Source organism: Phymastichus coffea, unplaced genomic scaffold, assembly GCF_024137745.1.
Source record: "Phymastichus coffea isolate CEN01 unplaced genomic scaffold, Cenicafe_Pcof_1.1 PCOF00050, whole genome shotgun sequence".
Lineage (NCBI taxonomy): Eukaryota > Metazoa > Arthropoda > Insecta > Hymenoptera > Eulophidae > Phymastichus > Phymastichus coffea.
In genome coordinates, this window is record NW_026706861.1 from 574,621 (window position 1) to 597,922 (window position 23,302).

General features: G+C 36.8%; 1 protein-coding gene across 2 annotated transcripts in view; it reads left to right on the plus strand.

Annotated features, from left to right (window-relative positions):
- Positions 1 to 23,302, plus strand: part of LOC131665294 (locomotion-related protein Hikaru genki) — a 39,504-nt gene that overhangs the window by 10,462 nt on the left and 5,740 nt on the right. For both annotated transcript variants that reach the window (XM_058937110.1, XM_058937109.1), the window contains exons 2-7: positions 309 to 406; positions 6,209 to 6,371; positions 11,321 to 11,494; positions 17,214 to 17,348; positions 20,050 to 20,193; positions 21,868 to 22,077. In XM_058937110.1, the coding sequence (XP_058793093.1) occupies positions 6,296 to 6,371; positions 11,321 to 11,494; positions 17,214 to 17,348; positions 20,050 to 20,193; positions 21,868 to 22,077 (739 nt within the window). In that variant the 5' untranslated portion in view covers positions 309 to 406; positions 6,209 to 6,295. The remainder of the gene's footprint in view (positions 1 to 308; positions 407 to 6,208; positions 6,372 to 11,320; positions 11,495 to 17,213; positions 17,349 to 20,049; positions 20,194 to 21,867; positions 22,078 to 23,302) is intronic.

Sequence of the window (23,302 nt, forward strand, 5' to 3'; positions counted from 1 at the left end):
TATCAAATTATGTAGTCTTTTTTAAATAAAAGTCCTTATAGATGAATGATGATACTAGTTATAATATTTAAAATACGATAATTTTAATTTGCTATCTTGAAAGATCATTATTGAATAATTAATCGAAAATTTCGAAAGTAGTTTCACTAATTTTTGCAAAATACTGTTTACAATTGAAAATAATGACTCCCATACCTGCCAATTACGTAACTATAGTTTCATTCAAAACTCCACGCAACAGTAACTGTCATTCAGAAAATAAAATGTTTAGGCCATAAGGAATTAAAATGAAATTGTCTGGTTTACAGGGCGTGAATCCCATACTGCAGCATTGCTACAGGAGGAATGTAAATTGGAAGGATTGCATCCTCTTCTCATCGTCACTTACAAGAACATCACGATATCGGTGAGTGTCTACGGAAAAAGGAAAACTTTTATTCCTATTATACCTCGTTATTTTTGCATATTTTTATCAAGCATTCACTTCTCTCGGCAGAAACGTAAATATTTAACGTGAAGATACCATGTCTTTCCCACTTTCTTTGAATATTCATGATTTTTACAAGACACGAAGCGAAGATATTGCAATTCTGAGAACTCATTTTATCGTACATATACGGCAACTTCATTCGCATTTTCAAGACGAGAAGCTTTAAATCTCTAGAACTCGATATGAATTTCTAAAAGAAAGTCTAACATTCAACAGACCTATATCTGTAACGATTCTCTGGATGAAGAGAAAAGGAAAGTTCGATTGGAAAGATAGTAACAAAGTCTCTTTAATTTCAATGCTTAGTCTATGAAGAGAAGTTTTTCCAAGAAAACCAAATAGTTTTCACTGTTAACGTCGTCCGTTTTTCGCCATTCTCTCGTTATACTTTTCATCTTCCGCCCACTTTCACTCGGCTCTCTCTACCAGTATTATTACGTGGAAAACAAGCGGCTTCGTTCCGTCGCGCATCCATAACCTGCAGATCCTCTAGGGAGGATCGATATTTTTCTCACTCTAGCCACAGAAGCTACAAATCTTCCTCTAATGGCCGCATCAAATTTTACTTTCCTAGAGGAATTTCCAATGTCGGGAGGGAACAATTTACGGTATATCCGGCCTTTGCGCATTTAACGTTATGTTCCTCTGTTTATTTAGTCGCATGCCAACGAGAAAACTCGTTGCTTGTAATGTCTTTACATATAATTTATTGTCCTGAATTTTTGCCGGCTGGGTGGTTGCAGTAATTTCAGCCAATTGCGCGACAGTTTATTACGTAGCATAGATAGTAGAGTGCGCATTAGTAACTATTTGGATTTTCGGTATCTAGGTCAGCAACTAGAGAATTGCCATAGTTCGGAAGCATGCCCCTGGCGCTATAAGTTGTATAAAACTCTTCGAATTATGATATTGGTTGCAAATATAACAATGGGACAATCACACTGTAGCGGGAATAGTGGACGATCATTCACACTGTAAATGCGAAATAAAGCATTTGAAATTTATATGATCTACCTAAAATTCATAATCAATATCATACTAATTTAGAAAAGTTAATACTTCATTAACAGTCATTTTACTTAATCTATATTTTTGTGGAATAGTAATATTCGGTAAACGCAATATTGAGCGAGATGAAATAGTAACTTACCACAAAAATGGCAAATTCACTCGAAGAAATAAAAAAAATATGCAAGTAATGTAAATCAGTCCAAATTGCTTATTCTCAAGCGGCTAAAAGAGGATCAGCATCAAGTATAACGAGCGCATAAGACAAAAGCGGAGAGAGTGAGGAAAAAGGGTGGCGTCGTTGAAAATCACGTTAATCCGCGAAAGATTAACATTTTGCTTGGTAGAAAGGGAGATGCGCGAATGCAAATGTAATCCCCGGACGTTAAATCATCTGCCTCAAGGACGATCACATTTAAATAGAAACGCGACGAGAGAGAGAGAGGGAAGCGGAAAATTTGTGCGCGCAGTGATGCGAGTCAGCGTTATGTCGGACGTGCTTGCCAACGCATTTATCCTTCATTGAGGTAACGAGTGTATACCACGACGAAGAATGAGAAAGAGATGCAGATCTGTCATTTCTTGTCATGGGAATAATATGCGGTAGTCGTGCTATGACGTTAATGCGATGATGCGGGAAATGTAGATTGGACGTAATTTTCTTTTGTTTTCCTCTGTAGTATGATTAATATCTAAGACATGGTCTTTAATGTTAATAGAGAATGTTTGCAGTAATAGACAAAATTTTTAATAATGTCACTTCAATAATACCATCTGGTCGCTATAATACATTTTTTTCCCTGATAACGAATAAACGTCGATTTTTAATTGAAAGAAAAAAAAAGACTATTTCAAGATAATAAAATAAGTAACTACCCCTTCTTCACACAATCGCTAAGAGAAAAAGGAGCTTTCCTCTCTACGACGGTTTAGGCGACGAGAGAAGCTCCTCGCAAGTGGCAATGGTTTAGATCGCGCGGCCAACCGGCCAATTTGTAACCAAATAAGGTCCTGGGCATTTATTCCGTTCAATCCATTAGGCAGCCAAGGCATTATGGGTCGCTCTCGTAACACCACAGCCACTTACCTCTCACCTAAACCCTCTCACCTCTCTCTCGCGCTTCACCTCTATTCCCAGATTACTTTGCATCCGAATGGCCAGTTCACCGTTGCGTCAAGGCTAACCCGCCAACGGTTCACACGATGCGACTTTGTACTACTTTATTGTGTGTTTGTAAACCTGATTTTTCATTTAAGTGATTAAATTATATCGATTCGGTGGGATGAAAAATGGTATTATGACGACTTTATGCTTGCACGTGCGTTCGTGGAAATAAACGCACTTTATGTTTCGTTTGTAGTATCGTGGTAGTAAAAATTTTTAAGTATTTTTTATTGTTACAAATTGATATCGATAAAGCCAACTGCATTCCAATAAAATCCGATGGATACGAACAATTATATTTTTTTCATTCTAAATCTGTTAACGAACGTTGGTCGTATTGGCCGATACTCAACAATTTTAATATCTTTGACAAAAAGCCTTTGAAACTTTAATTTTCGAAGAATTTATATTGAACATTAAAATTCCAATCTCAAAAATGTTTTGATCGTCGCGAATATATAGATTTTTTCCATCCTGGCGCAAAAAAATTTCATTAAATAGAGGTGTGCTACAATACTATACACCAAACGAACTTACAGGCACGTACAAAAAAAACACTTTCTCGCGTCGAGGAGAAAACAAGAATAAGCGAATACTCGGCATAGAAGAAAAAGAAGTACACGTCACTCGACGACCAAATTGGCGTCGACGCAGCAAATGAAGCGAGCCAGAATAAAATGAGAAAGGTGTGCGCGCGCGCCGATACGGTCACTCGCACGGGAAATTGCAGACTTTCGGCTAGCAGAACGCTTATGCCTGCTGCGTGAAAATTTCATTCTTTTGTTCGGGCAGTTCTCTCTGTCTCCCCCCCTCCCTCCCTTTTCTGTTCGTTCGTTCGACGAAACGTGCTGACATTCTGCCTCGCGAAAAATAGACTGCGCTCGATTCGCGCGCGCGCATGTGTGTACGCGCCTGTGTCTGAGAGGATTTAGTTTGATAGCTTCTGGCAAATATGTTTTGCTCGTTTGCCGAATTCACTGGGTTTTGTTTTATGTATTCGCCTATAGAAAATACGTATAATAACAACGGTTTGGATTTGCTTTTGTGGCTTTGTTTCAATATTATTTACCAAATATGCGCCACTGAATGACCTTCTTGAAATATTTGAATTTTGTTCAACACGTGGAAAAAAAATACTAGCGAAATATATGTAAATACGTAATGCACGAGAAAATAGTCTTAGAACACCTTTTTTAAAAATCCACACATACTCCTCTTTTGTTGTAAGTGATATTTCCGGCGAATAACGAACGTCGTAGCAATTTTTATTATACTTGCAGTTATATTTTACTCGTGCAAGCTTTTATTTATTTGATACGTTGAAATTAGGTTACTTTGCACACTGTAAAAATACATGAAAATCGAATGAAAATTGCACTCCATAAAATTCCGTGTAACCTTAACGTAATGTAATTCGTTCAATTTCTATTCACATACGGGAAAAAGCCACAAACTTATCAGCAAAGTGGTTTTAAATGTAAATATATCCGAATAGCACTGAGTAAACAAGTACTATGTCAAATACTCTGGAGAAATTACCACATAAGGAAATGCGGTTGTCATGCAATCCTACGGAGACAGTCCTAGTCAATGCATATTAACGAACTTTTGCAATCTCTAGTCGAGTTCTACTTGGAAAAAAGCCTCGAAGAATCCTATATTACGGGTTTTCTCAAAGAAAATGTTTGTAATTGCATTGTCTACTCAAGTTGAGATTTGCGAGAAAATGTCTTTTTTCTCGCTAGCTTTTTGAACTACTTTTCTCGTTTTGAGCAGCTAGCAAAATAAATAGCTTTTTTAACTTTCACCCGTCAATTACTACGATCATGAAAACTTGCTGACACCATTTTTCAGTCCAGCGCAATATTGAGTCTGTAATACTCATTAACTGTCCGCGCAAAAATGTGTTTATTACGTTATTCGCATCGCCTTCGACAGAAGCAAAATTGAAACTAGCATGTGTTACATTGAATGCTCCATCACTTCGCAACAACATTAAGACAGATCTTGAAACGTTCACTTGACACTCTCGCAAGAAGCTCACTTTGGTGGCTTGTGGAATTGCCGGAGGGAAAAGAAAGTCCATCGTCGTCGTCGGAGACAGAGGCACGTCAAGCACGATATCGTAGCAACCACGGTGGTGGCGCATTATTATCTCATCAGAAGATTTCGTCTCTTGCCGTGCGAATATTAAGCGACGGCTGGAATTACGTGCTCGCGGTCGCCCGCGGGGAGGTAGCACACAGACTCTCTCTTCAAAGGTTAAAGTTCGCCGTCGGCGCTCTCTCTCTCTCTCTCTCTCTCTCTCTCTCTCTCTCTCTCCTTCTCGTCTTATTGCCGTCTTGGGAGTTTAGAGCTTGCACTGTTATTTTTCTTCCAGCACGAGCGGGTGAGTGGCAGCAGCCAACTCTCTGTTTCACTTTTTCTCAAATCCGCCGGTTAATGACTGCCGTGAGAGCCTTTGTCTAGGGCTCGAGTGAGATTGTTCTGCGAGATTTTCGAGTCTTTATCTTTTGCACGATTGATGTGCGCGGAAAAGTCTGCTTCTTTCTGCTGTCTGTTGCTTTTCCTACTGCCGTCACGAGCCGTATGTCGCTCCTTTTATTTGCTGACAGCGCTCATGTATTCTTCTTGCCTTTGCCTTGACTTACATGCACATTCTTTTAACTTATAATCCAAACTCAACAATTTCTTCATATATGCAGCTGTTTTATACACTAAACACTTCGATCTGTCATTACAGTACGATATTGTCACTGAAACTTTATCGAGTTGAAATCGAACGTAAATGTTAGAGTACTTTCTACGTAAGTCCACGACACAGCAATAAAAACTACTGAACAAGCTCCTGAAAAATTGCCGATTGCGACTTTTTGATCACTTGCCAGTGTGAAGAATTCAGAATGCACAGCAGCCTCAAAAACTTATTTTGCGGGAAGAGAGCTATAAAATGCGCGAAATTTAAAGAACCTTTAAGGCGCTAAGCTTGTAGTGAGCGAGAAAAATCCGAGAGCAGAATATCGAACTGCATTTCTCTGGCGCTAGCAACACAGAGCTCTCGCCGCATTCCGAGCACGACTCGGACGTCTTTCTCTAGTTCTCGCGGAATATTCGCACCCACGCATATATTTTTTGGCAACGCGAGATCGTGAAATCATATGTTCGACGCTGCACTGCAATAAGTTATCGGGTTGCGCAAAGTGCTATTCCACTGCCCACTTTAAATAGTTTCATCGTAATTATAATTTCATTTTCATTTTCGATAATGTCTTACCAACTTCGAGGAGAATTATAATTGAAAACTCAATTTTTTTCATTCGACATTTTAAAAAACTTAGAAATTACAAATAATCCTGAAAAGAAATTAAATTAATTTCCTTAACAATTTATTCATCAGAAATTTGCAAATGCACATTTTCACGAACCAATCTCAAAATTAACTGAAATTATGAAAAATATAAAAAACATTAAAAATATATGAAAAAAGTAATATTCTTGCTTCGTGTCACTGAAACATTAAAATATCAACTGATTTTGCTTCTCAGGTGGATAAAATCTCGGTGCCACACAGCGAAAAGTTGACGGTGCGATGTCGAGATCTCGGCAAGTACAAGCTTGTAGGCGAGCCTATAATGCAGTGCCGCAACGGCGTCTGGAACGGACAGGTGCCCAGCTGCATACCCACCACTGCTCTCGCTAATTACACAGGTTAGTCTTCGTCGTATAAGATCCACATACCTTTATTATCTACTACTACAGTACGTCTCTCTTATATACGGGTGAAAGACATTTTTCGTTGTGCAACTTGACATTCGTTTTTATTTTTAATTGACTGGTTTAATTATTTGGAGATATAGAAAGAATATATTTTGTGAGAAATTACTGCGAGTAAATTTCATTTTTGACGTATAAATCCTCTTTGAGGTACGTAACATTTGCTCTAAAGAAATTTCTTAATTACTTTCATCTTTTTCATAGAATACCTATAATTAATTGCTCTGAGATAAATTATAATTTCATTGTAACGTGTAATTTATTTAATCATAAATCTCGTTCACTGTTAATGCAAATTAAATTTTTTGCTTACTCATTGGCATTTATTCATAAGGTACATGAATAATATATATGAAAATTAAAACAATTTCTACGTAAAAGTGAAACAAAAATTAATCTCTTCTCGGTGTTTTTCACTTTCAATAATGACATTCCCTTATCTTCACCCTTTTATCCTCATCCCTATCCTGGTACAGTTCGTTGAACTTACAATTTTTGCAAGCATGACGACAAAAAAACGAGGGAGAACAGAAACTTGGGTAAATTAACTTTTGTACAGGATCAAGAGAAACGAATACGAGATGGAAAAAAGGGACATGCAGTACGTGCTTTCTCTCCCTCGAGGGAGAGAGAGAGAGAGCGCGCTTCATCTCCCTACCACCTTTTTCGGTGTACGCTAAACTAGAGAGAAAGATAACGTCACGTACGAGGTGTCTAATTCAGAAGAGTTACGAACGTATGAGATCCTATTTAAGAGAGAAACCTTTAATTGAGGGGAGGGGGAGAGAGACATACTTTTTATTATCTTTCGTTCTTCTTCTTCTCAATTGCGATTACGCGTTAGAGCTATATTTGGAGTTTCGTGAAACATTAATTGCGTACTTTTTACGAGGTAGCTTGTTTCGGGCGTGGATTCCGGTATTAGGAACGGACTTTTCTTGTTATGTACGAATATAACTTTTGTAACGATCCCAAACTACGAACGTCAAAATTCGCGATTTCCAAGCACAAAAATATTGACCGCTCGCTCGTTAATGATTAATTTCACAAGTGAACCCAACCCTTCCATCACTTGTTGCAAAAGGAAGTCACTTGTTATAAGAAATGATTTTGTTAGTGTAATAATTTTACGCTTTGACAAGATTTGTCTCCGGAATGGTCTTTTTTTTAAGAAGTGATATTAAGACAAACAGTATAAATGCAAACATTTGTTCGGCGGTCTGACTGATATCCGATATTTTCACTTGCGGTCAAACACAAGATCATACTATTATTACAGCTATTATTTCATTTAATTTTATTTTTCAAAGTTTATGCAACGATAATTAAATATTAAAGTACCATGCAATCATTCCAAGTGTATTCTATTTTCTATTCTCATAAAATGTATGTCTATAAGCGAATTGAATTTCCAAGAAGATTTCAAGCTCAGTGCCTTGGAAAATCCTAATCGTATGACAAATCGACGTTAAATATTCGAAGAATGTCGATAACTTTGATCTCTTTCGACAGGCGTTCAGTGGAATTCTTCTGCTTGATGTATCCTTTTAACGAGAATTCGCTCACAGCAAAGAATGGAAAAAAGAATTCCAAAGCGTAAAGTCTAGCGATAGAATCCGTGGAATGTGTCTTAAGCATCTAAAAGAAATCTAATTTTTTAACTATCTACCCATTTCTCTTATTCGTAAACTGATTTTTTAATCGGATCATTGTCCAATTAAAAAAGTTATTACTTTCATAAAAACTAAGAACGTAATTTAACATCAATTCGTAGTCGCTTGGGAAAATCGTCTCAATCGTTATTTATAAAACAAAGTAAACGGCAATTTCATGCCCTTAAGTGATTTTTTTTTGTCTAAATTGATTAATCTCCTTATATAATTTAACTAGCTCTTAAAAGAAACAAGACATTACGAATTGAAAGGAAAAATCTGCCAATATTATGACGAAGGCAGGTGGGCTTGTCTATACCTATCCTCTAGACGCGAAAACACAGAAGAGAAAAAAAAAAGAAAAGTAGCAAAGGCATGCGACGTCGGATGCTTGGCAATGCAGACAGGCATTCTCTGGCTTGCGCGTGCGTGGAGAGAAAGCGATTTCGCTTTCCATCCACGTACACGTTCTGCCAGCGAGCGAGAGCGCGCCAACCTCGCAAGAAAATACGAGTGAGAGAGACTCGCGTGTTTGACGAAGTTTTCTCTCTCTCTCTCTCACTCTCTCTACCAGTGCACCGGATTTGCATTTGCGATTTATCATGCGATTAGACATTCATTTGATTACGTCTTGTATAGTTTGCGTTGGAAACGAGTTACTTTTCTCCCGTACCCTAATGCTGAAAAAGATGATTGGCCAAGTGCGTTCGTCAAATTACATATCAACGTTTTTTTTTATATTCTTGATATTTTTAAAATCGAGTCGAGTGACAATTTTCGAGATTGATAAGAATCGATGAGCTATAGAAAATATTTTGCCAGCGGAAAAAATGTATCGTGGTTAGACAAAGTTGAAAAAAATTTAATTTTTTTCAGGGCGATTAAAAAATATATTTGTCTCTACATAATGTCTATTATTCCAAATGAACCAGGAAAAATTTTATAATCAAAATTCAGTACTCAAAAATTCCCTCTCAAGTCCAAAGAACAAATTTAATCGGGGTCAGAGCAAACGCAACCGCAGGAGAACGCTAGTCCTGGCAAACAACGAGATTTTCGTGGGCCTCAAAGCTCCGTTACTCCATCAACTTTGAGTGCGCGAGCGTGTGGGTATATGTACGTACCGCTACAAAGTATCTCTCTCCATCTCTTTCTTTTTTCAACCTTGCGCTCGCGTGTAACGTTCCTCTCTCTCTCCCTCTCTCTCTCTCTCTCTCTCTCTCTCTCTCTCTCTCTCTCTCTCTCTCTTTCCTGAAATTTTAATAAGGCGAGGAGATGCTGAAAGGTGGGGCTTTAGATAGTACATACTGTGATAATATGTATGAAAGGTCTTTGCACGATGGAGAGAAGAGTATGTATGCATAAGGCACAGTTCATCTCTTTCAAACGCAAGACTAGGCTTGTTTTGCTTTTTTTGTGCTGCTGCTACTGTTGCCTCGTTCTTCGACGTTGGTTTACTCTTTTACCTTTCTTTTGGCAAGTTTACTATGTTTTTGCACGAGCTGTACAAACCTTGGAACTCCTTTTTTTATTGGATTGTATACTCTCTATACCACTCATTGTGCTTCATAGTCCTATATATTATTTCTTATTTTATCGAGTTTTCTTACGCTGTGAGTCAAGTTCATTTTATCCGAATGATGTACATTTTATTTTTTAAATATTGTCTCTTCTTAATTATATCAAGTTTAAAAGTTATTATTTTTTTATTATCCTTGTAGAAAGATAGGCTATCATAATATTAATATTGAAAATGTAATACTTATTAGCTTGAGTGTGTTCCAAATAACACAAAGGCAAAAATAATCTTCGAAATCTTTTCACAAAGTAGCGGAAGAAAAGATATTTTCAGTGGCAAAGATTACTCTGCGATCTATATATATATATAGCTCAGAAGTAAATCCCGAAAATACAGTCTATCTATTACTCCTCACATCGTTGTGTCCCTACTGGGGCCAACCACCAAAATTCGAAGTCCCTTCCAAAGTCAAACCGCAAATAATGGCTCTCTTAACGGCTGGATTCTTCCCTCGATCGAGTGGCTTCCTTGCAACCTTTTCAGTAGCTAATGGTAGGGAGTCGCGTAAATTGCTATGTTCAAAAAAAGCGAGAAAAAAGAATCGCCAACGAGGCACCTTTTCATGGTTGCCTAACGCACGTGCGTCCAAGGCAACGGAACTTGTAAATATTCAGCATCACCTTTTTCCGGGCTCCGCATGTTTTGCATTTCAGATTTGCACGAGTAAGGATTGACGGCGTTAATGCTTTGCGAGATTTTTGTTTCACATTGGGGCGATGCGGTGATGATGCGGTGGTCAATGGTTTCGAGTTTTAATCTGTTTAGTTGAAAAATGATCGACAGTCGTTTGATGTAGAGGCAGGTGTTTTTTTATAAAATATTATAAATGTTTGCAAGTTTTTCAAGTCTAGTTGTTCTTTCAGTCACTATTTATTACCGAAACCCTTCAAGCTTCACACTGTATGGTTATAAAACTTTACGCATTTCAAGCGTAAAAATACCTTTAAAAAGTGGAGTGCGGAGCTATCAATGGATTCCAACATGTCTAGCACAGTTAGGAACTCCTTACATTTTTCTACTGCATCAACTTTTTTTAGTTTGGAATAATGTACATACTTTTTCATTTATTTCGACGTTGGTTGCGAAAAAGCATTTTACGCTGGAAATTTGTTGCTTTTTTTACGATCACTCTTCGCACGAAAAATTTGTATACCCCACGTATTGTTAGAGCTGTAAAACGCCAAATTTCGCGAATCGAATATTACGTACAGTTTCGACATAAACATAAAATATTTATATTGTATTAAAATTAAATGAACGAAAAGCATTTTCATAATAATAAAGTAGTTTGTGATAAGCGTAAGAAGAAACGTAGTTTTGCTATATTGCTTAAGAATACATAAATCACAAAAAGTGAAGACAGTGAAAAGTTACAAAGAAAGCAGCTAAAGAAATTAGTAAAACTCTTCTTATAAATGAAAGTGTTTCAAAAGTAAATTATAATTTCAATAAAGTAAATTTTAAAAAGTAACTTTCACAAAAAATCAACAATAGAATAAAAAAAATCGCAGCGGAAACTAAATTGCAAGCGAGCGTGTCAATAGCAACGCGTGGAAGTTGATTTCGGTAAGAAAGCGAAAGGTAAAGTCTGGGACGACGGCTCTTACTATATATAGATGTTAAAGTGAATCGCTCGATGGTGTATGTTGCAGAGGACGTACCGCCGACGATACTGTTCGGCGTCCCAGCGGGATCGGCAGCATTCGAGCCGACGGGTACACTAGCCGTCTTCCCCGGGAGTATCCTTCACCTCGAGTGTCTCTTTGCCAGGCGCCTTGGTAATCCCGAGTGGACCTGGACATCCACGTACCGACAATATTTGACTGGTGAGTACTTCTTTATGCATCCTTTTATCCTTGTACCACTTTTGCATGTACGTCACACGTAGCTTCAAAAAGTCAGAACTATTAGCGTCCTATTGACTTCCTCTCTCACTTAAAATTCAACTTTATAAAAGAAAAAGAAGTATGCCAAGTTCAATTTCAACTTTGTCGAGACAAAATTTTTTGATTTAAAACTATTTCCATTTTCACGAATGTTCCATGAAAAACAAAGGAGCAAAGAGACAAGGTAGTGTTTTTCTGCAGCGGTCTTCTAATGAAAAAGACAAACAAATCAAAAAAGCTAGTCGTGCAAAATACAAAAATACACATCACGAAAGCTCAGTGTCGTCGGTTGGGGTGGCCCCTAACGAAGTTACAGCACCGCACGGCCAAACATAACTCAATCCGCGTTTGCGTGCGTCGCGAGGGTACGTATACTGAAAAAAAAAATCAGCGACGTAAATCTCGCTTTTCTTTTTTCTCATCTACATGTACCGCGTACAAAAATGCGTCGCCGCGCGCGTCCATTATGCGGTAATTAGTTTTTTCGGAATGAATACGGACGCCCGAGGAACGCAAATACAACAATGCTCTGTGCTAGCGCGGCCGCGTTTATTTTCAACGAAGGGCAGAGACGCGCATCTGCCGCTTGCCAACTTGGCTTCCGGCCGACTAAAGCAACGGCGACTGTTAGCTAGAGATTGTGACGTGTCGACGGTGACGAGGACGACTCTTATACTTATTCGCTTGAGTTGCTCGCTGATCGTCGTTGTGATTACACGTTTTAGGCCAGGAGGCTTCACGCCTAAATGCATGATGTTATCCGTGAAACGTTTATTAATTTTGAAAAGATATTCGTCAACAAACTTTTTAAAGCCCTTTTTGCGGTATATACTTTGCCTTGCATATATATTTTCCTCACTTTACTAGTAATCGGTATTTCATTCATCTCTTATACATTGTTTTTACCTTTCAAACGATGTAATAAGTATCTGAGTCGACTTAACAGTTGAATCTCCGAGATCATATCAACGGTCATATTTATGTTAATTTCTACTATAAATATCTTACGTTATACATAATACTTATATCAGTCGATACACTAGCAATTCATCAAATGCTGACGGATGACGTTTACCGTTCTCAAGAAGTCTAGAGAATTGCGCCATATACCCAAACAAATTGAAGAAAATATTGAATGAATTTCCAAGGGATTTCTCGGCAAAACCAACACATAGTCGCACACGCGCTAGGAATATACGAGTACGTATAGATTTTTTTCGTCGTTGCTATCGCCGAAGGCAACGTTATCTCAACCACGACACTCTCGCCTTGTGTGTAGCTCAATCCGTCTGCATCGATCATGTGCTCTTTGCATGTACAAGGCGGCAATCAATCCCCAGCCCCCCTCCTTCCACTGCTAGCGCTCGAGCTTACGTTTGATGACTCACGAGATAAATTAAAGTCGGGATGCTACGTGATATTCTCGTGTACGGTATATTTTTTTTTGAGATTTGCGTTTTCATTTGAAAATAATTGAGCATTGAGATACGGTGGTTCTGAATTGTGTAAAAATATCAAGTATTTAAACTGCAATTTTATGGCTGACCAAACCAGCGCCATACTACTGGTGGTGTATTTTACCGAGCTGTAAAGAGATTTGTTAGTGGTAGATGATGGATAGAAAAATTACAAATTGGTTCTCTGTAGTCCGCGAAGCTAATTTATATACATTTTGTTAGGGTTTTTAACTTAAACGTCCTTTACACGCTATTTTCGACATGATCGCAAACTCAAAACTTAATTTTGGAAACCTGTTTTCGATGCATTTATAAACTTTTTTATCTTAAAAAGTATTAGTTAAGATTTTTCATGTAAAGCAAATAATTTAAAAAATTTATTGAATTATTTAAAAACGTTGTCAAAATTAAATTATTTAAAATTCGATGTTTCATCCATTATATAATTAAAAGAATTGTTTGCATTTTTAAAAATTTTTATATATCATGAGTTCGTGAGAATTCAATATAACATCATCCAAAGCTTAAAATAAATTCAACTGTAAATAAATAAATTGTAGCATGTTTTACTTTTTTACATTTCATACATTCACTATAAATAAAAAAAAAATTATTTATTTAGGTTGAAATCTATTTTCTAATTATCAACGCATGATAATCTTTACTATAAATGCCTATTTTATGTTTAAATAATTACTGCATATTTGCAATAACTATTTATCGTGTAACCATATCATGGATTTTTTTATTCAACTGTTTGCTAAGGTGTGATCATTTGATATCCCCGCTATCTGCATCATATTACATCATGATTATTTCCTTATGATAAATTATTTGATAATTAGACTTTTTCGCAAAATCAGAGTATATAAATAGTCGATTGCTTAAATACAATGATAAATTCTTATTCAAAGTTAACATATTAGAAGTTAGAATATCATTGAAATTAATGAAATCATTAAATAAATAATTTTCATAGTAGATTTGTCTATATCTAATGACGGTTGTAACATTATACATCATAATGGATTTAATTGCCAACAATATATATAGATGTTATCCCAGATGATTATGCATATATATATGACGGGTTGCGGCATGCTGGCACTTAAAAAATATTACGTGATCGTTACAATTCACTTATCTCTCAAAGTTTTGACTTCCTTTCTATTGCATCTGCAAAAGTACGTGCGAACGCAACAAAAAGAAAACTTTTAATCAATTCTCGCACGCTGGTTGAGAAAAAAGAATTACCTTTCACTCCTCGAGTTGGGAAGAGCGAGTTCATGAAATCTTCTTTGTTGATGTAAAGACTCTCTTATTTTCTTTTGAATTGACCTCTTCCCTTTTTCCAAGATCTTATACTTCAAGTACTTTGAGTATACTTTAAGTTTGGATAACCGCGACGAGAAATGAAGCTGTTGATGTATTTTTTTACCATTTATTTTTTTATTTCTTTTTTTAAGTACTACATTTTGTTCAGAAATTACACTTACTTTGAAAAATTATTTTACATCGACTTTGTACATTATGATATTTCACGGTACTTATATCTTTTCCGAAAAAGTAACGGAATTAACAATTAACGATGCCAAAAATATTATGCATTCCAAATAGTACATTTTTTATGCAACATTTCAGTGCAGAGGTTCATAACGGAAATGTTTATTTTTAAATTTACAAATTCGTATTACTAATAAGTAGAAAGAGAAACGATAGCCGACGAAACGATTCACTTGACACGCATTAAGTAACATGTAAGCCTTTAATTTCAAAATACAAAATTAAATTATATAGAATTAAATTATGACCTTACGACCAATTGACCGCATTTAGTACGGAGAGAGAGAGAGAGGGACAGATTCTCAATAGCACAACGCACTGACTTCGCGATCGCGTCACCGACAAGTAAAACATTATAAGAATGCGACCCTAACTAAAATCCTCTATTTCTTTTTATTTGTTTCATACCACATCGATATTAAGCTACCGGAAATTTGTATCGGCAACGATGGCGAAAATTTTAGAAAGATCTCAAAAGTATCGATATATTTTTACTTTACGTAAATAGTCCTCGGCCGATAAGTCTGCATCCTTATTTAAAAGGTCATTTTCCCTGCGTTTAGAGCAGAAGTACCGTCGGCTTGTCGGCCGCGAAGCGACCAGATACTTCCTCATGCTGCGTCATTAGTTCCTTGCTTAGCTTTATTTTTCTCTCGCCTACGTTCAATTTATAATTATCTAAAGCCCCGGTAAATCAAAATCTAATACCTCGACCGTCTGATCTCGGCCATGTTTTCCTTCTGCCTTTTTACCTATTGTTATGTCTCTATCAGTTTTACCGGCTGCCTTGCGCTTACCCGTAGCCCTGTCAGTTTTTTCTGATTTTTTTCTGATTATAAATGTTCTTATGCAATCTCTTTATGAGAGATCGCTTAAAAGTCATTTCTGTGTGAATCGGTGTGCTCGTGCTCCGACGCGCCCTTTCATCCGACCTGTCGTAAACACTTTTTACTCGTCTAACAAAAAAAAAATGATTTTATCGAAACATCCTTTCATTTTTTTACTTCCGCATCGCATCTGCCACACCTCACACGCAAAAAACGTACGCGCGACTGGACACTCGACGAAGAGGGGCGGAATCCGCCGACGAATCACTCACCGCTGGCGCGCACGTTATTTATGCCGGCTGACCGGCTGCAGCTAGCGCCAGACAGATTAATGCCCCACAGCGATAGTAGAGGAGCGAGAGAGTGAGGCTGTCACCGTCAAGGATGATTGGCCGATTACGCGAGGGATGTTTTATCGATGTAATTTAATTAGAGCTTCGCGCACGTGAAAGGGAGGGTTGCGTGTGTCGTCGGGGTGCCTTACTGATGATTAACCGACGATTTGTGGCCAAGACAACGACGGGCACGTTACGCTTGTGAAATCATTGTCGTGTAGTTCATTAAAAATGAAAAGCTTGGCAATGCGAAAATTTCCAAAGACACCGTATATTCATTTGGATCAATAAATCTTTCTCTATTCGAATAGGTCAGTCGATGGTCAGCAAATCACCGTACAAAATGATCATTTTATCGTTGCAAAGATATTAGAAGCTGATTTAATTAATTCGATAATTAATTTCGCGCGTAATTAAAATTATTTACAGATAAATACGGTACAGAGAAGCAACTCTCTGAAGTTATCGCGTGGAATAATTACATTCCGCGCGGCAATTTCGACAAATTACTTTTTCTCGTATATAAACGTGAAAGTCTGTTTTTCAAATTTAATCTTCGAAAATCCCATGAAAATGAGTTAGCGTGCATTTTTAACGCTACAGTGACTTACGAATGACTTCCTCGACCAGAAAATCGTTAAACTCGTCTGTCATCTAAAAGTAGCAACGATGTGCACCTAAGGCAATAAAGTATTTATTCATATACGTCTAGTTCGTCCACTTGGTAACAGACTCTCATGCACACTGCATACACATGTTGTTTTATTCATAACACTTTCCGCCGCAAAAGCAAACAAAAATATCTGTCAGACACGTAGACGGATTATTGATTGCTAGTATATATCCGGCACACGAATTTAATTTGTGCGCTTGGATATACATATACGTGGCCGATGCTAATTTACATGCGAAATACGATTGTTTCGGCTATCGCTGGGAAACGCTATTTATGGAAGAGTGAGAGAGGAACACCTCGCAAGCGCTAACGTTTCGACAGTGTAATGGAAATGTATTGTGCCACGGTGCGTTATCGATACGACAAATCTTTCAATCAATACTACGAATGCTTTTGCTTATGCACGAGCGTTATGTTTATTTTACAAAGAAGAAGCTTACAGTAATGAGAGTCGAAGCGATACTTGTACTGTTTCATCGACGACATATATTATGCAGGCGTGAAATTTCAAAATTCATCGGTTAACGTTTACGCATTAACAGGTAATTGCGTCTTATGACAAGCAATTGGTGCTTATAATATATGAAGCTTCAATGTTTTTCGTCGACAGATTACGCAACGAGAGCTCTGCCGTCTGTGTTTGTCTTTCGTAGTGTCGCATCTTATTAACGGACATGTACACGAGCACACTTCAGACAAAATTTTTCGAATAAAACTTTTGAGCCTCCGCCACATCAATTATATGCGGCTTATCATTGCACTCATACAACTTCATCCAGCGAATATGTGTATATGTTGCAGGTTGGGCAATCGCAGCTTTCGAGAGAGATTGGAAATATCGACTATCGATATACTATGCGAAAACTCAAGACTCGGGGGTTTACACGTGCACGACCCCTCGAGGACTCACTAACTCTATCAAAATCCGTGTTGCTGGTGAGTATAATTGTAAGCTTTAATACCGACACCTTCAATAGTCCTAATGAACCTTCCTGTTATTTATAATTAACACACGGGCATTAATTGTACAATTAGCGACTAGCACTAGTGGTTGAAGAACGCCAGCTAGCTCACCGTCACAATTTTACATGTAATTATACATTCCTCCGGTCCAATAGAGGGCAAAGCAATATGATTCTTTTATTCCGCGAAGGAAACACCTTCGTTACGTGTTATTTATTATCTAGACGCTGACGCGTCTTGAAAACTTCGCCCGTTTATAAAACTCACGTTTCCATTTCATCTTTAACATTACATCTTTTACGAGCAGTTTTATTTACTTTTTATATTCTCAATCCACGGCTATCCTGAAAACATGTGTCATGTAACTATTTTAAATATACCGAAGCAAAACCACATGATCAGTTGAATAGGTGATTATATTGTACAAAGGACAATTTGTATTAAGGACGTTCTCTTGACAATGACTTTTCTTTGAATTTTGACAATACGGTCCTTTTTTCATTGCCTACACATCAGCACAACAAAATGAAATAATGATATTTTTTTTAAATATCCATTAAATTTTAATTAATCTTAAAATTTTACCTTTTTAACACGTATCAGATAGGCTCAGTTAATATTCGTGATGCCTTCCGTTCAATTGTAAACTTAATTTAATAAAACTTAACTTAAATTAATAAAAAATGTAGATACCGGTATTCATTGAAAACTTGAAGCTATTAAGATTTCTCGCATTGTGCCAATAGTATACCTATACAGCGGTAGTCTGCACAAAACTGTATGACGTGCTATAATTTTACTCATTTTTTTCATCATAATCTAATAACTGTGTGTTATTCTCAAGAGATTTTTTAACCTAAACAATGCTATTAACCAACAATTTTGGCGATAACAAATTTTCTAAGCAGATTGTTACAAGAGAACATCCTTAAGTCAAACGACTCTTGTTAGCCATGAGTGTATGCTTACAAAGTCAAAGTTCTAACCACCGTGTTGCCAAGATAGACAACGTTGATAGAATACTTCTTTCTTTTGTTTCTTACGCGGTCAGTGTGCACTTGGCAGCGCAGTGAGTGAATAATTAAAATTCTATTCGTGAAATTGAAATAACTGTATTTCAGCTGAAAGCAACTATTTTTTAACCTTCGTAGAAATTATTACCTTTCGTTTCTGTTTTGTATTATTTATGAAATAAAACTGAAATACAATTAAATGTAAAAGTTATATATGCGTGTGTGTGTGTGTGTATAACAGTGTATATATATATATATATATATATATATATTCTGTAGCGTTCCATTATTTTTACTTGATTTTCTTCGCGCACTCTTTGCAATGAGACTTTCAGCTATAAATCGTTCAATTATTTTACTATTTTTTATATTTTGAAATATATTTAACATCAGAATTGTGATAACATACGAATATTCTATAAAAATATATTTAATACCCTTTACTCATGAAAATAACCTTCAAACAGCAAAAAAATCTATACCATCCAGAAAAATCAAAGATAAATCAACAAATGAAAAAGTAAATCTTTTCCTCATAGATTTATTAGTGCGGTGGAGTAGCTGTAGCTAAAGCTATCGCGAACATGTCAATCTTCGAGCACACAGCTAGATACGCTCGTACAGTGTATACTTTTCCCTTGTGGCACGAAAGAGCCGTTTAAAATTTACGTACGTGCGTCAAAGCCATCGTTCACTCACGGGCATTATCGAACACGTGTATCTATAGAGTTTCATTTTTTCTGGAATTTTACCAAGCGTCAGATCTTTCACGCCCTTTAAATTGTTCTTTTTTGTTTTTATTTTTGTTTTCTTTTGTTTTTTCTTTGTTTTTTTTTTTTGAGAGAGAGAAAGTAGGTTGAGCTTAAAAGTCCATTGAAAAGTATCACTTCGATTGAAGTTAGTTCATTGGACGACGTTTCCGAGCTGTACGTTTGAGTTCAAACAGTTAATCGATATGCGACGTATAATTATTCAACGGTATTGCGCTATAAAGATTATTTTGTCTCTAAACTGAACGAAAATCTTTGAATAATGCGCGCTGTACCAATTGAATAAATATATCCATAAACAAGGCTTATAAAATCATAACTTATTCGGAAAATTGAAAACCGATATTCGCTGCACAGGTAAACAGCTATATTTCATGATCAAGTCACACCTTGACTGTACCTTTATTTTTACGTTTCATTCTGACACGGTCTACATGCGAATTCGTGCTTTTTCCGACTACAGTTTTCACTGCACTGTTTTCGTACAAAAACTGTTTATGCGTCGGTATAAATGTTGAATTGCAGTTAAAATATTTTTGAATTGTGAAAAAATAATATATCGTACGGTATTCACTTTATTCTATTTCGTAAAAATAAAAGCATTGGAAAAAAGCTTTTATCATTAATGGCAGGTTCAAGCTCTCTTTCTCTATGTGTGTGTATGTGTGTGTCTTTACGGTAGCCTACAAAAGAAGTTCAATAAAAGTGATTAGCCGAAGCTCAAGTCTGTTAAATGAGTAAAGTTTGTAAAGGAAAAAGGCTATTCCATTTTCTTGACTATGTGCTATATACATACAGTACGTGGATTTAGGTCCGCCAATCTTTTCAAAAGAAAACCTACTTAAAAGTCTTCAACAATGATAGGACGTTTCTTGTGTGTGTATGTTGTAGATGTGCACTGTCCGACGCTCAGGTCGATTGGGCCACCTCTCATCTCTAAAATCGAGGGTCCAAGACTTGGCGAGAGCGCGAGTTTCGACTGTCCCAGTGGTTATAGACTTGAAGGTACTGCTGCTATGACCTGTCAGTACAATGGTAAGACAGTTTACATATTCTTTTGGAATTTCTTACTTTTATGCTCATGAGAATTTTTTTTCTTTTACTTTTTGCGAGCTTTGAACGAATAATTTGGATACGGTCTGAAATCCTTTATGCGACAAAGGATTTCTACGCGTCTTACACGCTTTTAGAGAGAAATTATAATCGTGTATCATACATTTCTGAGATACTCAATTTTAACCTAAATCTACGTTTGTTACAAGATGGTGAATATTAAGCAACTTTTTGTACAATGTTATTGTTGGTATGATATAAAGTACAACTTTTTAGTCGAAACTAATGTATTCTAATTTACCGCTTTGCTTTGAAGTACTCTTCATTTTCGCTAATTGATAGGTTTGACTTGAATATTGTCAGTTGAATAAATTAAGAATAATAATAAATCTCATGCAATAAATAAAAGAATTTTATAATTTTGAGATTGTAATTTGATAGGAAGTGAACGGAAATAAGTTGATGGATTTTACCATAAATTTTACGAATTGTGCAAATAGTTAGAACAGAGTTGTAGTTAAGAAAAAATAGAGTTTGATGGTTACGGAAAAAACTTGTTGGAGGCGAGAGCGTGAATGTGGTACAAGGAGCGCTAACGGCGCGAACAAAATTTAAAATAAAATATTGGTTTTCTCTTTTTTTGACAACCAAACAACTAAAAATTCACAATAAATAATGGACTACCGCGTACTTTGCAACTTGATTCATTTGAAATACGACATAAATATACAGCAAAATTCGAAATAATTGAGTTAATCAGGCATGCCCTTTTGATAAAGAAGTAACAATAAAAAGAAGTATATTAATCAAGTACGTCGCTGAAATGCTAATAAAACATCAAGATAGAAAGATCCTTACTGATCACAGACCAGCATCCAACTTTTCTCACGGGATAATTACAAGGGTCAGTCCTCAATTTCTTACCTTATTCCCTACAAACCCATTCCCCTCTTTCTTTCTTTCTTCTTTTTTGTGCAGCAACGTCGTTTCTTTGATAGCTTCTTCTTTTCCGGCCACTTTTTTTTTTTTGCTTTATCGTCGTCGCCCAAGCTCGCGCGCGAGAACGAATGGCGTACTTATCTTAAATCACTCCATCGAGGCTGTTTTCCAGCGCGAGCACAGAGCGAGCAACGCGAGAGTTCTCTTCCAATCGGGAACAGCTTACGATCGCCGCGCGATCTTCTTCTTTCTCTTCGGTTCCTTTTTTTCTTCTGGTAAGCGATCGTAGTAATTGGAGCTGTATTTTTCATTGCTATACTATCGGGATTTTTCGTTCCGTTTGTTTCCATGGTTTTATCTTTTATTTGTTTGTGAATCTTACTTTTCTCGTATTGTCGTGAAATATTGAATTTCCGGCTCACTTTGTAGTTCACTTTTTTTGTTTGTCCATTTCGCGTTCATTTTTTGCTTCTAGGATAGAAGCAATAAATGGGAGATTATTTTCATTTTCCGAATGCTGACCTACTTTCGGACGCAATAGTAACTGAAATTTCGTTTGATGGATTAAATCCTTCGCTGTTGCATTCGATGTATTTGTCAAATAAATAAACTGAATATGAAAAGTATCAGAAAAAGTTGTTTCATGTTCTCATCAATGACAAAATGCAAACCAATCACACCACCCACATTACACCATAAGTACTTTCATAATTTCAGGTAAATGGTCGGCAGACGTGCCTCACTGTGAAGCAATAGTTTGCCCAGCAGTACAGCCATCCAACCCGAATCTCCAAGTATTGGAGCACAATAACAGTTATGCAGGTAAAGCAATCTTTACATGTATGTGGGGCCATAAACTTAGCGGACCGCAGGTCATCAAATGCCAGAGGGACGGTACCTGGAGCGGACCGTTACCAACGTGCAAGGGTGAGCTGACAAGTTACTACTTTAGTTTTTTCGAATTTTTTACGAGCAAAAAAACATTTAACGTGCTGAAGCGTTTTTATATTCGAATTCTTTGCTTTTCGTTTCAACTATCAAAAGAACGTAAATTTCTTTGAACATTGTAAGTATTTTACTGGGACTAAAAATGGATGCTCGACTTGAAAATCTTCCAAAGGACAATTGCAACTTCTTCATCACTTTACATCTTTACTTCTAATTAAGAACTCCATTTATAGTTAATACTCACAATAAGAGCAAGTAGCTAATTTTCAGAAATAAAAGGAATAATCGAGCAACAAGAAGGGGGGATGGGGCGGAAGGAAAGGTAGGACGTAGAGCTTGTCGGAAATTGGTTCGTTATAACGTGGCTGACAACTCTCCTCTGGCAAGTTTGAAGTTAGGAAACAAGTGGTAACTCAACAGCAAAAGTTTGACCAAGTTATCAGGCTTTACTATGTAAACGCTTGCAGTGCTCATAAGTGCATCAAGCGATACTTATCCAACTTTCTTCCTTTTTTTGTTGAATTGAAATTTGTTGAAGGCTAGCTTAATTGTTTTTATTGCGAGAAAGTCGAGAAAACTTTGCATGCTTTTTTTTATTAAAAGATTTCTGCATAATAGTACGAGAAATGCAAACTCACGCGCAGTACGATCATAGTTATGGAGTCGCTACAGGGAAGTGCATATAACAAACGAAATCCAAGTATGAAGTTCACAGATAGATAGATTGATAGAAGGAGCGAGTGCATATAGTTAAGAGATAGAGAGAAAGCCAGATCAGAAGTTTTGCGCGTTAAACGAAGCATCACTTGGAGCCCGCGATGGAAGCATAAAATTCCTCTTGTAACGTAATTAAATGCAGCCAAGTCTCGTTTCAGCTCTTTGTGTTTGAGAGTGAGTGCATTTCGCCAGCGCGGTCTGAGAGGCCACTCCCGGGGCTGCCTGGGTATATTCGGTTTCGGTTATTTCCTTTGAGTGGCTGATGCTGCTTCGTTAACAAGACTCTTGACTATGTCGACTTTAGTATGTAAAATAGAATTTCGAAATCTAACGATTCCTTTATTCCTTTTGTACAACGATTCAAGCTCCGTCGTGCTCAACATCTGTAAAAATTACATTTCCGAGATGATTTTTTACCGAAATCCTTCTCTGTCGGAACAGTGCAATTGAAAGATCAATACATCGACGAGATTCAGCCGCACGCGTC